Source organism: Pteronotus mesoamericanus, unplaced genomic scaffold (genome assembly GCF_021234165.1).
Source record: "Pteronotus mesoamericanus isolate MK-2021 breed Mesoamerican mustached bat unplaced genomic scaffold, CSHL_Meso_final contig_25, whole genome shotgun sequence".
Lineage (NCBI taxonomy): Eukaryota > Metazoa > Chordata > Mammalia > Chiroptera > Mormoopidae > Pteronotus > Pteronotus mesoamericanus.
Window position 1 is genome coordinate 2,418,114 of NW_026555105.1, and position 13,456 is coordinate 2,431,569.

The following is a 13,456-nucleotide window of genomic DNA, read 5'->3' on the forward strand; positions in this document are numbered from 1 at the left end:
CTTCCACAACCTCCCTCAACACCGGGGACCACCTCGCATTTAACATTAATATCATCCGTTCACAGAGAGATCCACGTTTCTTCGGTTTTACATAAAAGGAACAAGGAACCAAGTGCCTCACTGTGGTTTCCTGGTTGTGTTGAATGGGCCAACTCTCCACCACCGCACCTGGCCGATGACATCACCTGGGACTCTTGGCCCCACCCCTAAGAGTCAGGTGAAACTGGCCCCAACGTGGCCCGGGCATCAGGACTTTTTCTGCTTGCTCTGCAAAGACGGCTGCTCAACAGGCCCCGGGGACCGTTTTCCCTCGCTGCTGCCGCTGTTCCTCATCCCCGTCTTGGCAGAGGTGCTCCCCATTGCTGCCAGCCAGGGTCCCTCGAAGGGGCAGGGACACCCGCCGGCCTGCTCAGGCCTGTGCAGCTGGGGCCTCGAGCCCAGGGACTTCCCAGGCAAGTTCTTGATTCCCCTCGCTGCCTCACGCACAACCCTTCGTTTCTGCAGGCCCCCGCTTCCCCTCTAGCACCTGAAAGAGCGTAGGCAGGGGCCCTGGCCTGCTGGGGATCACTTAGGAAAGCAACAGGTGTTTTTCCCCTGAAACGTGTGGGGCCCCAACTGTGCTCGTGACGCCAAAAGCACTTGGTAATTGTAGAAGACGCCGGAGGCTCTGAGTGCTCAGCGGCGTTAACTCCTTAGTCCTGAGGTCTGATTTTACGACCAGACGGGTAAACACAGAAGCTAAATGCCTCGCCCAAGGTCACAGAGCCGGTAACTGTGTGGGGAGGGGATGGGAAGGACCCAAACATTTCTGTGGCCTTGGATGAGTGAGCTCGTCAACCTGAACCTCAATTTCCCCTCTGAGAAAAGAGACCAATACCGGTCGCTACCCTGGAGATGAGTTACGGGGGACACCTGAGGTGTGAAAGCACAGAGGAAGTGCTCATGGAAGGGAGTGGTCATTTTGAAATGCACACGGTGGCGGGCACTCATCCACCCACCCAGGTGACTTAGCCTCTGTCGCCAGGGTGTCAGGGAGGGCGTCGAGGGGCACCTGGAAGTGCAGGGAACCCCCGGCCCGAGGGCATTCTGGTCTTGCCTTACTCATCTCTCCCTGCCCAGGTCTAGTCGGAGGCCCCTCGCTCCATCTTGCTCATCAATTTTGCTTTCAATTTTGTTTCTTTCGGAAGCCACGCCAAGTTTCATTTTCCGTTTCTCTCCTGAGCTGATCATCTTGGGCTCACAGGGCCTCTGTTTCCGGGTGAGAACAGCTGACAGCTGCTCCACAAAGCTGGTCTCTTGTCTCAGCTGCCAGGAGCCCCAGGCTCAGCGACACAGGGACACCCGGCCTCGACCCAGCCCACCCTCTGCACAGCACAGTGCAGGAGCGGCCGCCACACCCTGAGTCTCCTGGGGCCTCCAGCAGCTGCTGCTGGCAGCATGGCCGAGGCATCGGGGGACCCTGGCAAGACAGGTATTTCTTCCTTCCCGGGAAGAGTGGGAGTCCCTGTGGGGACTGGCGCTCCTTTGCTTGGCCCAGATGGCAGGGTCCCAGCCATCGCGATGGTATCCTGGCGCACAGGCCCCTGGGAGGGGAGGCTTGCTCTGCCCAGGGCACCTGGCCGCACGCTGGCCACGGGTTGCGCAACAGCCTCAGCGGCACGCGCGCCAAGGTCCCCTTTTCACACCAGCAGCCACTGAAGCCGGAGAGGTGGGGTGACTCAGGGCCCGGCCAACACTGTGGCTGAGCGCCCAGCCTCACACTGTTTGGAGCAACAGCAGCCATTGCTTCGATTAAAAACCACACACTTCCCCGGTCACATTTTTCTCTCTGATAACACCTCACTCCTGGCTCCCCGCCACCTCCGGGGGCGCCCTCCGGGCCGCTCTGGGCGGTGGGTAGGGTTCGCAGTTGTGTTGCTGTTGCTGTTGTTATGGGTGTCATTAGCTCATTTCATCCTCACCCCAGGCTTCGGAGCAGGTGCTATTACCCTCAGTTCACAGATGGGGAAACTGAGGCACAGAGCGTTTGCACAGCTAGGAGGTGGCCGAGCTGGGGCTCACACCCAGGAAACTAGTCCCCAGAGAACAAGAAAGAAGAAAAGAGGGTTCGCCAAGGAGGGGGGAGGGCAGGGCGTGGCCCGGGCTCCAGACAGGTGCCCAGGTTCCTGTCATATCTCAGAAAGAGGGACATGCAGGGGACCGGTCAAGGGCACTTGGTGACTGAAGTTTACTTCTCCCCTGGTGGGCTTTCCTCTCCTTACCAACTGATCCCTGACCCCTGGTCCATTTCATGACTTCCCGCTCGCTGGAGGCCTCAGCTGCCAGGCCAGCCCCACGCTCGGCACCCCTGCCCTGCCCCCCCCCACCCCCTGCAGTTTCCACATTTCGACCTCAGGTTTCCTTTGTGTCTGGGAGGCAGGCGAGGAGGAAGGAGGCTCACCCAGGGGCAGGCTTTTCAAGAATCAAATCTCTTTTCAAGATGAGGTGAAGCCAAGTGTGCAGTCGAAAGGGTCTCCGGGACCAACTGCTGCTCAGGGCCGAATTTTGGGGGTGGAGGGGTAGGTGCCCCCAGGTATTCCCATCACCCCTCGCCTGCCCAGCAAGGACAAAAACACTGTGACCACAAACGGAAGCTGCAAGCCCCGCTGTGCAGTCCAGAACCTGACATCCCTTCCCCCTCCAGTGCCGCCACCGCCTAGAAGGGGACCCGACCTCCCCGAGGAGGGCCCCCTGCTTAGCATTGCCCTCGGGGTTCTTGGGGGCCGACATTTCCTGGGGACAGGCCGGGCTGCCACCCACAGTGGCCCTCGGCAGCTCCCGGGTCCTGGGGCGCCACGTCTGCACCAAGCTGACCTCGCAGTGCCTTCAGAACAGCTGTCCGGGCTTGTGGGGTCTTGCGGGGCAGAGGGGTGGGGGCGTGGTAGCAGAGGGGAGGCGGAGAGGGGACGCGGGAGCGCGAAGAACAGCGCTCCCAGGGCTCCGTGCGTGCGTGGGCACCGGGGAGAGAGATGTTTCCGGAAGCCTGTTAGGGAGATGGGGGGAGACGCTGCCCCACCGCCCCTCCCCGCTTCTCACCCTGCCCCCTCCACTCCCCTCTGCTTTGAGGACACCTGAGAGCCACGCGTCCACGTGTCCTCCAGCCACTCGCAGCAGGTGGAGGACGCACAAACCGCCTGGGCGCCTCCTCAGGCCACCAGGCCGTCCAGCCAAGGCCGTTTCTGACCAGCCCATGTGCCCCTACGGAACAGAGGTGTGATTGGCAGTCGTTGCTTGGGCCTCTGCCCGGGCCCCTCCCACAGGGCCTTCCCTGCCCCACCCACCCCAGCCTCCAGACCGGCTCCCACGAGGGGCACTCAGCTCCCTGCACCCCACCCTCTCCCCTCCCCCAGATCTTGAGCAGAAGATCCTCCAGGTGCTGGGGGACGCACCCTACCCGGTGAAGGTTGTCCATCTGGTGAAGAAATGCCAAGTGCCCAAGAAGACACTCAACCAAGTTCTCTACCAGATGAAGAAAGAGTCACGAGTGGCCCTTGTTGGCCCCGCCACGTGGCAGTTGGGCAAGCCTGGGACGGGCGGGCCGCTCTCTGCAGAGCTGGCCCTGCCCAGCAACGGTAACCGGCCGTCCCGGGGGGGTGGGTGGGACACAGCACCACAGGCCCAGCCACGGACCAGTAGGGGTGAATACAGGCAGCTGCATCACGCCCCCTCCCTGTGCCTCAGTTGCCTTTTTGGGCCAGTGGACATACCAGCAAGGCTGCTTCATCGAGTTGCGAGATGCCAAGCGTTCAGGCTAGTGCCAGCACATAGTGCGTGCTCAGCAAGCTACAATAATAACAACAGCAAGTAATCACAACGACAGTAATAGTGATAAGGATAATAATAATAGAACACACTTAACGTCAGCTAGCTCCCCTTCTCTAGCTCCATAGCCCACAAATGCCCCTGAAGAGCTGGCATTAGCCCAGTGCTTGCCACGGGCCGTCGCGGCCCCCAAGGTTCACCCGGAGGTAGGCGGCAGTATCCGACTCCCTTCCCCAGGGGAGGGGCAGCGAGGTAGCCGGGAAGCACACAGCTGGGAAGGGACAGGGCAGGATTTGAAGCCAAGTCTGTCGAACTCGAGAATCAGAGCTTGGAACACCAGGTGCCCACCTGCACCTGGTAGAGTCCCTGTCCCCGCTGCTGGTCCCCTACTCTCCAACCACCTTCTTTCTCCAGCAGAGAGTCCCCGGCAAGTCACAGCTGCAGCTCCGCAGAAACCTGGCAGTCAGCTCAGTGTTCGGCGTAAGTACCCCGTTTCCTTTCAGATCCTGGGACAGAGGGCCCGTTTCCTCTGACTTCCCAGACTCTCCTTGGACGCTTGAGGTGTTGGGAGGGTTTGAGGGCCTAAGAGGCCCCACAAATTGTTCCGAGGCAACACCTAGTCTCCGCAGTGGAAGGAGCTGATTGTCTGGCAGCTGGGTTCTCGGATCTGTAGCTGGCGTTTGCTGCCCACCTACGTGGGCCGGGCGCAGCGTGGAGCGCCTGCTGTCGGTCGCTGGTCCACAGGGCGGCCCTGTGTGCATTGTCTTCTGCGCAGCTTACAGATTGAGGGGACCGGGCACAGAGGGGCTGGGTCTGCCTGGGGTCGCATGGCTTGGAAGCAGTGGAGCGGACTGAAACTCGGGGGGCCGGGACTTCCTTATTAACTGCCCACCGTCCTGCCGCCCAGAGGAAAAGATCTACAAGTTTCTGGAAGCCAGTGGGCCCACGAAGGCCCTGATCGTTGCCCAGTTCCTGGGGCTGAAGACAGCAAAAGAAGTCAACCCCGACTTATACGCCCTGAGGGACAAGCACCTTCTGAGCCATGACCAGAATTCAAAGGCATGGGCGATCTATCAACCAGGTAGGTCCTTACCTGCTTCCTACGCCTGGGTAGAGCAGAGGAAGAGACACCCTAACACCCAACTCTTGGCCCTTGCTGGGCACCCTGCTCAGCACTTGGCCTGCTCCACCTGCAGAACCTCCCAGAAGCTTACGGAGGTGTCGCTGACTAGTGACCAGAAAGGCTTCCGGCAGGCGTGGCCTGAGGCTGTAGTTGTGGAAGGCCAGGGCTGGGCAGAGGGCAGCCCCTCCTGACTGTATCAGCCCCCCATGCGGGGTTCAGCCTGAGCTGGCTCACAGCTTTCTGCGAGCGCTTGGCCCCACGTGGAGGTCTGAAGCTGCTGGAAGGGACCCGGGGGGGCTCAGATAGCCACTGAGTGGGGCCCCAGGACGGCTTAGCCCTTAGGCGCAGCAGGTGCCCAGCCCAGAGCCCACGGCACTTTTACAGGTCTGAGAAATGCCCTAATTTCTCTTAAAGTCAGAAGGAGAAAATGAACATTAGAATAACAATGAATGGCTAAGAATGACTCTTGCCTAGATTATGTGTCTTTATCCCAACGTGATCATAGAATGTACTTTAAATATTTTAATAATGGCGGGAGGGGCCCACGAAGGGGGGAAGGTGGCCGTGTGTGTGTGTGTGTGTGTGTGTGTGTGTGTGTGTGTGTGTATGTGTGGAGTCGGCGAAGCTCCGGGCAGGTGCCCACCTGGCCCCTAGGAATGATCACCTGCGACAGCAGCTGAATTCTAAACACTGGCAGCAAATTCAGATCCTTAAAAATGCCTCGTGAAGTAAACAAAGCTTGTCCGGTGGCCAGGAGCAGACCCCCAGACCGTGGCCTTGCAGCCTCCGCTAGAGAGAGCACAGCGGCAGCGTGCGGCTGCCCCGGAAGGAGGGGGCAGAGGGCAGGGGGAGCAGTGAGGTCCGCTTGATTCTCCCTGGGTGGCAGAGGACACATAGGTAGAGGTGACCTGCCGTGACGATGTCCAAGGGAGGGCCATCCAAGATGCTAGTGGCACTTGTCAAGCATGCTGGTGACGCAGTGCCCCCCGGGGTGGGCACCTGGAATTCTGTGCCTCCAACTTTTCCAGGAGACTTTGATGCTGCAAGCTGGCAATGGGAACCCCCGCCCCTCTCGAGGGGCAAAGGGATTGAGCGAAGCTTTGTTTTGCAGAAGATTCTGGGGAAGGACATCAGGGAAAGACAACCAACATCATTTACCAGCAAAATCCAATCAACATGATCTGTCAGAATGGACCGAACAGCCACATTTCCATCAAGAGCTCCGAGGCAGTCCAGATTGGGCACGGGAACAGCATAGTGAGACAAATGACCATGGGGGACAACAGTGAGTGGCCAGGAGAGGGTGCTTCTGGGGGCAGCTGCTCTGTCTGGGAGGGGGCGGGGAACAGGGTGGCTTTCCGACGGCCCAGGTCCGCCTTCCTAGTCTCCTGAGAACAGGGAAGTCTTTCCTTGCACCTGGATCAACCCCCTCCTGATTTCCCTTCATTCTGATACCTTTTGCCTCCCTTTCCAGGGGACCCGATATTTTCCCAGGAGAAGAAGCTCAACTCACACGCCCTCAGTAGACTGTCACGGAGGGTCATTGCAGGGCTTTGCTTATTCTGAGACACACTGTCCTCCCCCCCGCCCCCACACACACACTGTAACATCTCAGATATTGGAATGCATCTCATCAGCAGCATCCTGGTTTGGTTTCATTTTTTTACTCTCCACTCAAGGATATGTTTATGGATTTGAGAGAAAGAGGAAGGGAGACAGAGAGAGAGAGAGAGAAGCATGGGTCGGTTGCCTCCTGTATGTGCCCTGACCAGGAATCGAACCTGCAGCCATTTGTGTACGGGACAACGCTCCAACCAGCAGAGCCCCCGCCCCCCTGCCAGAGCAGTGGCGCCCTAGTTTGGATGAAACTCAGTCCTGCCAGGCACTGTGGTGAGAGGACATAGGGCCACCCCTCAGCGCCCCCTGGGGACACTAGTGAGTGCAGCAGCCCCAAAGTGGGAACGCTCCTTGTGACCTCAAGAGACCTCCTCTCCTCTCTGGGCCTCCGTTTTCCCAACTGTGACAGGAGGAACTTTGTCCTGGATTCTAGATCGACATTCACCCAACCACGACCTCCCCTTGCCCAGCTCTGGGCACGCCCATGTCTGATTATTGACCTAATGTTGTTAAATGGCTTCCCTTTCCTTCTCCTCCAATTCATTTTAAAGTACTGTATTTTGCCATGTACAATGCACCTACGTTTTTGGCCCAAACTTTCAGGGGGAAAAAAAACCTCTCATTTTAATTGTTTAATTCAATGATTTATTTATATTTAGAAACAAAACCAATTATCGTATTCCAGGGTATGATTTTGCATACAGACATCGTCATTGCTTTCTAGAGTTACACTTTTAATGCGTAAGCATCAATAAAAGAATTAAAACACATTGATGTAGATATGGAATCAGTACTACCCACGTGTGATGCACATCCTTATTTTTCTCTCAAAAATTTGGGCCAAAAAAGTGCGCATTGTACATGGCAAAATACAGTAAATTTGCATGGCCTTACCTGATGCTGGAAACCAGGAAGTTCATCATAAAAATAACACTGAGAGAAGACAAGATGGGCAGTCCTGGGCCCTCCTTAAAGATGTGTTGACACCCAAGGGGGCTTCCTCCCGATGGGCTCAGAGGACGAGGATGACTAGCCAGTAGAGGGCGTGCTCACCGTCAGTGTGGAGCACCCCCGTGACCCCCTCCCCGGCACGAGGGGTGCACCCCAGGGAACCCCACAGGAACGGTTCCGCTGGGCCCACCTGTCCAATGGTGCCCAGGAAGACCTCAGAGGCCTGTCTCCTCGGCCCAGCCAGGACTGTGTGTGTGTGGGTGCCGGTAAGGTCAGTGGGTAGAGGTCAGAGGTCAGAGGTCACATTGCTCTGTTTCCTGCCAGGCTCCACGGCTCCCGTCTGCCTCCCTCCTCTGGCCCCAGCTGATCCCTCAACTCAGGACCCCCTGGCTGGACCCTGGGGGCCCCAGGACATCCACTTGGAGAAGTCTGTGCTCCGACGGGTGCAGCTGGGGCATGGCAACGAGATGAGCCTCCAGAGCGCCCCAGCCACGGGCCCCGGCCACGGGCCCTCCGGCAGCAGCCTCTCCGGCAGCCCCCCAGGTAACCGCCGCCCCGCCCCACCCCACCCATCCGGCTCCTCACCGCGTGGAACCTCAGCTAGCACTTGCTGGCAGAGAGGTACGATGGGAAATTCCTTTCCATCCACCAGGAGGCTGCACTGCAGAGTGGAGCGGGCAGGGCTTTTAGAGCCAGCGCTCAGGCGCCCAGCCCTGCTGTGCCACTCGGGAAACCCCGGTGTTTTCATCCGTACCATGGGCATGCTGCCGAAACGCAGTCAGAGGGGGTGGCGGATGGAGGGGCATCTAAGGAGGGAGGCAGACAGGAGCCACCTCAGTACCCGGTGCCCTACTATGCACTGTCAACGGTGACCGGGGGGCCCAGGCTGCGTCCTCCCCGCCGCTGGCAATCCAGCAGCAGGCTGGGGAGAAAGCCAGCAGCGGGGCCTGAGAGGGCAGGGAGAGCTGGGCCGCAGTTTCCAGGAGGCCAGCGAGGTCGGGGGAGCCCTGCAGGGTCCAGCAGCAAATGGTCAGTGGTGGCCGGAGGGGCAGAAGGAGTGTGGGGGATGGGAGGAGGCGAGACTGAGCGCAGACAAGTCTTTTCCAAGTTTTAGTGGGACAGGCAGGGGGAGGACAGCCGGGGACTGGGCCTTGAGCAGATTTTAACCGAATTGTTGAAATTGGGGGCATTGTTCTAGAGCCGCTGGCGGCCCACAGCAGGGGTGGGGGCAGGAGGCAGAGGTGCGGGGGTGGTAGAGCCCGGAGACAGCGTGGAGGCCCAGGCCAGCCTGGCAGCACGAGGACGTGAGATCCAAGCTGGCTGGCCTGGGGGAGGGGGAGGAGGAACAGAGGGCCCGCAGCCCGGGCTGGGTAGGGGGAACGAAGTGGGGGCCAGAGGCGGCCTGGAGGACTTGAGGGCCAGGCAGGGGGTCTGGCTCGGGCCCTGCCCAGCTGCTCACCCCCCACCCGGCGTCTCTCTTCCGCGGACCCACCCACAGTCTCCGCCACCACGGCTGACCCAGAAGCTTTGTTCGAAATCCGAATGCCCACACCAGGACCTCAGCCTGAGGCGGACGGGGACGTGACCCAGAGAGTCCTCATCAAGGCCTGCTTCCTGGAGGACGCCACCATCGGCAACAGCAACCGGATGCACGTCGACCTGGGGGCAGCTGGCCCTGGAGGAGGGACAGGGCCCCAGGACAGCAGCTGGGACGGCGGGCGGCCAGCTGGGGAGGCAGCTGCGGAGCCGGCAGGGGACGCTGGTGAGCCGGGGCAGGGCGGGGCCTCTGAAAGCTTTTTGCCTCCCCCTCTCTCACTCACTCATTCATTCATTTGTTCAGCAGTCAGGCATAAGCCTCCCACTCACCAGAGCCTGGGGTGTAGTGAGGCATCGTAGTAAAGAGGGGATGAGAGGGCGCCGGGGCTTTCTAGCCCGAGACCCAACCATCCCTGAGCACTCAGCCCACATCTCCACCCGCAAAATGAGGGTGATAAAAATAGCCTGCTCCGGCCACATGCCTGTGCCATTGCCCCTCCTCGGAACCTTCTGGAACATGATGCCCCTCCTCTCTTCTTAGCCCTCCGCCCTTAGTCACTCAGTCCACTGGTTCTTCCCAGGATAACGGCATCGCGGCCGCCTTCTCCCACTATCTCAGACAAGGAAGACACGGTTCCTTTGCGCCCCCACCGACTCTAGCCGCACCCGCCCTCAGCGCTCCCTCCCCGAGACAGGCATGACAAGACGGAGGACCATTTCCCGCTTGCTGGTGGGGACCAGAGTCCAGTAGGGAGTGGAGCCAGCTCACAAAGTGATCAAGCCTTTTAAAGAAAGACCAGCGCTGAGCAAACCCCAGACCCTGGGGAGGGCGGGCAGTGCTGTAACGGGAGGACCCGCCCTCGCCGAGCAGCAGAGAGGGCTCCGGGAGGAGGGGCCCCTGAGCCAGCCACGCGAAGGCCTGGGGCCGCGTGGCAGGCGGGGGAATGGCAAGCGCAGAGGCCCTGAGCGAGCAGGAGGCAGAGAACTGATGGGCGAGGGCGGGTCTCTCGGAGCCTGGACGCCCCGGGAAAGGGCCGAGTCTCTGCAGCGAGCTGGGGCGTCCCTGCGGGGTTTTAAACAGGGGCGATGCAATGTGGTGCGCAACCTCAGCGTCTCCGTGAAGACAGTTTGGGGACAGAACAAAGGGGGCCGTGGGAGGACATGGAGGAGCAGGGGCTACTGTAATGGTCCGGGTTAGAAAGGACGGGGCCAGGCCTGCGTCAGGGGACAGCAGCCTGGGCCCCCAGTGAACCCAGTCGCCGTGGTCGTCGGAGGCCAGGTGGCTCACGCGTCTGTCCGGCCTGTCTCTCCCCCAGCTCCTCCGTCCGAAGCCGCAGAGCCCAGGGGCGAGTTCCCTCATGAGGGTCGTGAGGCTCATCGGGACATGGACTCGGTCACCGCCCACCTGGAAGCTATGACTCTTGACAGCAGGGACCCCGGAGCCACAGAAGACGGCCCCTCGGTGGCCTGACCCAGAGCAGGGTCCTGGGGGAGGTGGGATCAGGACAAAGAGCCCGAGGGTGGACGCGCCACGACAGAGGCTGCATGGGAGCCCGCGGGCCCTCGCCTTGTATGACCGGTCGTGTCCCATAAACGCTGTTGTTGACCTTCTTGCCTCCTGACCTGTGGCCAGCATGAGTCAGCACATGGGCTGGGCCATGCCGGGTCTGCGGTGGCCAAGAGCAGAATGACAGGGCAGCCCCCAGGACCCTGGGGTGCTGAGAGGAGGTGGGCGGACGGGAGAGTGCCCAGGCAGCCCGCAGGGCCCAGGCCAAACCCCCACGCCCTCCTGGACCACCTTCCCCTGTGGCCCAGAGAGGGAGAAAAGAGCCAGACCGCACGCGCCTGGGAGCTGGACTTGGCGCTGACTCTGAGCAAGCACAGCCCCGCCCGCACACGTACCCCAGGGAGAGCTGGGCCGGTCCTGGATGCACTGGAGGGAGAGATGGGGGGAACTTGTCCCTTGGGCTGTAATTGCCCAGCCTACTGGGGGCAGCCATCTCAGCCGCCCTGGTGACCTGGGGCCCTCCAATTACCGGGAATTGGTTTGCAGACATGCCACCAGGTACCGGGTCTTGGAATCAGCTTTGGCTCCTTGCTTCCGGCCTTGCCTTCCCTCTGCGGTGAGCGGAAAACCCACCGCCTGCCTCCAAGGTCATCTGAGGTCGGTGGTTAACCAGGCCCACACCAGCGAAGAAGAGAAAGCGCCTCAGAGCTCCGCCCCCGCGCCTGCTGTCAGCCCCAAGCAGCGCTCCCACTCTCCCAGGGAGACTCCCCCTCGCTGTGTAATTAATGTGTCATCAACATGCTGACCCAGCGCTGCCCGCAGAAAACGGGGGCCGCAGGTGAAGGCCAGCCACAGCCCCTTCAGGAAGAAAATGAGCCCGCCACCATTAAGAGTAGAGCACGGTTAAGTCGGTCCATCCCCCACTCCCTGGCTGTCACTAGCTCACCCCCCCCCACCCCTCTCCTATGTGCACACAGAACTTGCAGCCCCCGAAGTTGCACAGGGGGTCGGAGTGGGGAGCAGGACTCCGCCCCAGGAATTAGAAGTGGTTTTCCCAAACCACCATGACCTGCTCACAAAGCCCATCCCAGCTTCCCCACTTGTCTCAGGTGAGCCCAGACAGGACTGCTCACCTGCAGGGGTTTAGCAGACAGACCATGTCAGAGGCTTAGAGCAAGAGGAAGAGTTGGGGAGTAATTCAGGAGCGTTTGGGCTGCAAGTGACTGAACCTTAGCGCACCCAGGCTCAGAAAAGGGAATCGAGCCCCTCGTGCAATGGACCAATCGAGGGAAACCTTGCTTGATCCAGGTATCCCTTGATTTGGCTGGATCCCGGGGGTCACGCGTTATTTTTAGGCCCCTTTCTCTCCATCTCTCTGACTCTCTGTCTGTGAGGCTGCTGGTCACCCGAGGCTATGGCCTGCCAGCTCCGCAACCAAGCAGAAATTCTTCAAACCAAACACCGATGGTGGAATGTCCCGGAGAGAATTCCGATTGGTCGAGCGTGGGTCACGTGCTGACCCTGGAACCAATCAAACAGAGGGGAGGACTCTGACTGACTGCTGTGGTGAGGGAAGTGAGGTCATCCACAGGCCTGTAACCCAGGACAGGGCAGGCAGGGGACTGAGCTGGCGAACAGCAGGTGTCCACTTCCGGAAGGTGTGGGCATGTCTTCCCAGGGATCTCCAAGCAGGGACGGGCCTTCCTTATTGAAGGAGAGAGAAGGCACTTCATTAGAGGGACAATCGTGGAGTTGAGTCACTCCGTGGATTTGTACACACGCCCAGTCTCTTAACCTTCTCTGTGCATCTGTCCCTACTTTACCCAACACCAAGAAGGCCTCTTCTGCCTCTTTGACAGAATGTTTAGGGGACAAGGTGCAATCCGTGGGCACTTGCGGCTTTAAATTGGGGAGGGTGCGTGATGGGCAGGTACGGGGTTGTTAGCAGCCTGTAATTACAGAAAAATCCTACTCAGATTGGATTTTATTTTAAAAGATATGTTCACAAGATATTTGAGAAAAGCTTCCAACTTGAAGGTCAAACAAACAAACCAACAAAAAAAACATAGGAATGATGAGGAACGAGAGAAAAGTGCGGGGAACAGAAGAAAACATCAACCTGCAACGTTAACACCCTCCAAGGGTGGACGAGGAAACCACAACCAGGAAGCAGGAACGGTTTGTTAGAAAAAAGAAAGTTTAGGAGAGAATGAGGAGAAGCTCCTCAACGTTTTAAGTATAAAAGCTGAAATTAAAAAAAAAAATAGAAGAGTTGGAAGACAATGAGAAAAATTCCCAAGGTAGTAGATAAAGATCTGTTTGTAAAATGGACAATAACAGAAGTGAGAAATTGACAGGATTAATGGAGTAAGTCCTGCATCTCATAAGTGGAGAGTATGGACAAAGTAGGAGGTATGAATTATTCCAAAAAAGAAAAAAACAAACAAACCAAAACACCCCCAACTGATTGTGAATTTCTAGATGGAAAAGCGCCCTCCTACTTGGCACAGTGGCTACAAAGCCTCAACCAAGGCACCTGTTACAAGGAAACTTTGGAAAACTAGGGATAAAGCGATGCTGAAAGCCTTTGGAGGTTCAACAAAGAGGGATCACACGCCAAAAATCACGTTGCCGTTCAAACGCCGGGACGGTTCCAGGGCCACGTGGAGGAGGAAGAAAAGTCTTCAGGGTCTCGGGGAAAATGCTTTCTCCCTGGCTTGGCTGTCTCCTGTGGGGTGCTCCTTGGGCGAAGGTTATGGGGACCTTCTCCAGTGGAAGGGCTCAAAGGCTTTCTTTTCACGGCCCCTTTCTCGGGAGGAGGCAGACGGGTGCCCTCTCCTAAAACAAGGGCACAGGACAAAGAGCGGGGGAGGGAGAGGAGTCGGAGACCTGAGGCTGCGCAGAAAATCGATCAAGCAGCC

At 58.9% G+C, this 13,456-nt stretch overlaps 1 protein-coding gene across 1 annotated transcript; it reads left to right on the forward strand.

The window, feature by feature from the left end:
• The first annotated feature begins 1,399 nt into the window (after positions 1-1,399).
• Positions 1,400-10,499, forward strand: ZBP1 (Z-DNA binding protein 1). Its single transcript, XM_054573540.1, has 8 exons — positions 1,400-1,471; positions 3,390-3,611; positions 4,216-4,281; positions 4,709-4,882; positions 6,036-6,209; positions 7,817-8,035; positions 8,991-9,254; positions 10,345-10,499. Exons 1-8 carry the CDS (start codon positions 1,438-1,440, stop codon positions 10,497-10,499), a joined length of 1,308 nt encoding a protein of 435 aa, XP_054429515.1. The 5' UTR covers positions 1,400-1,437.
• The last annotated feature ends 2,957 nt before the right edge of the window (positions 10,500-13,456 follow it).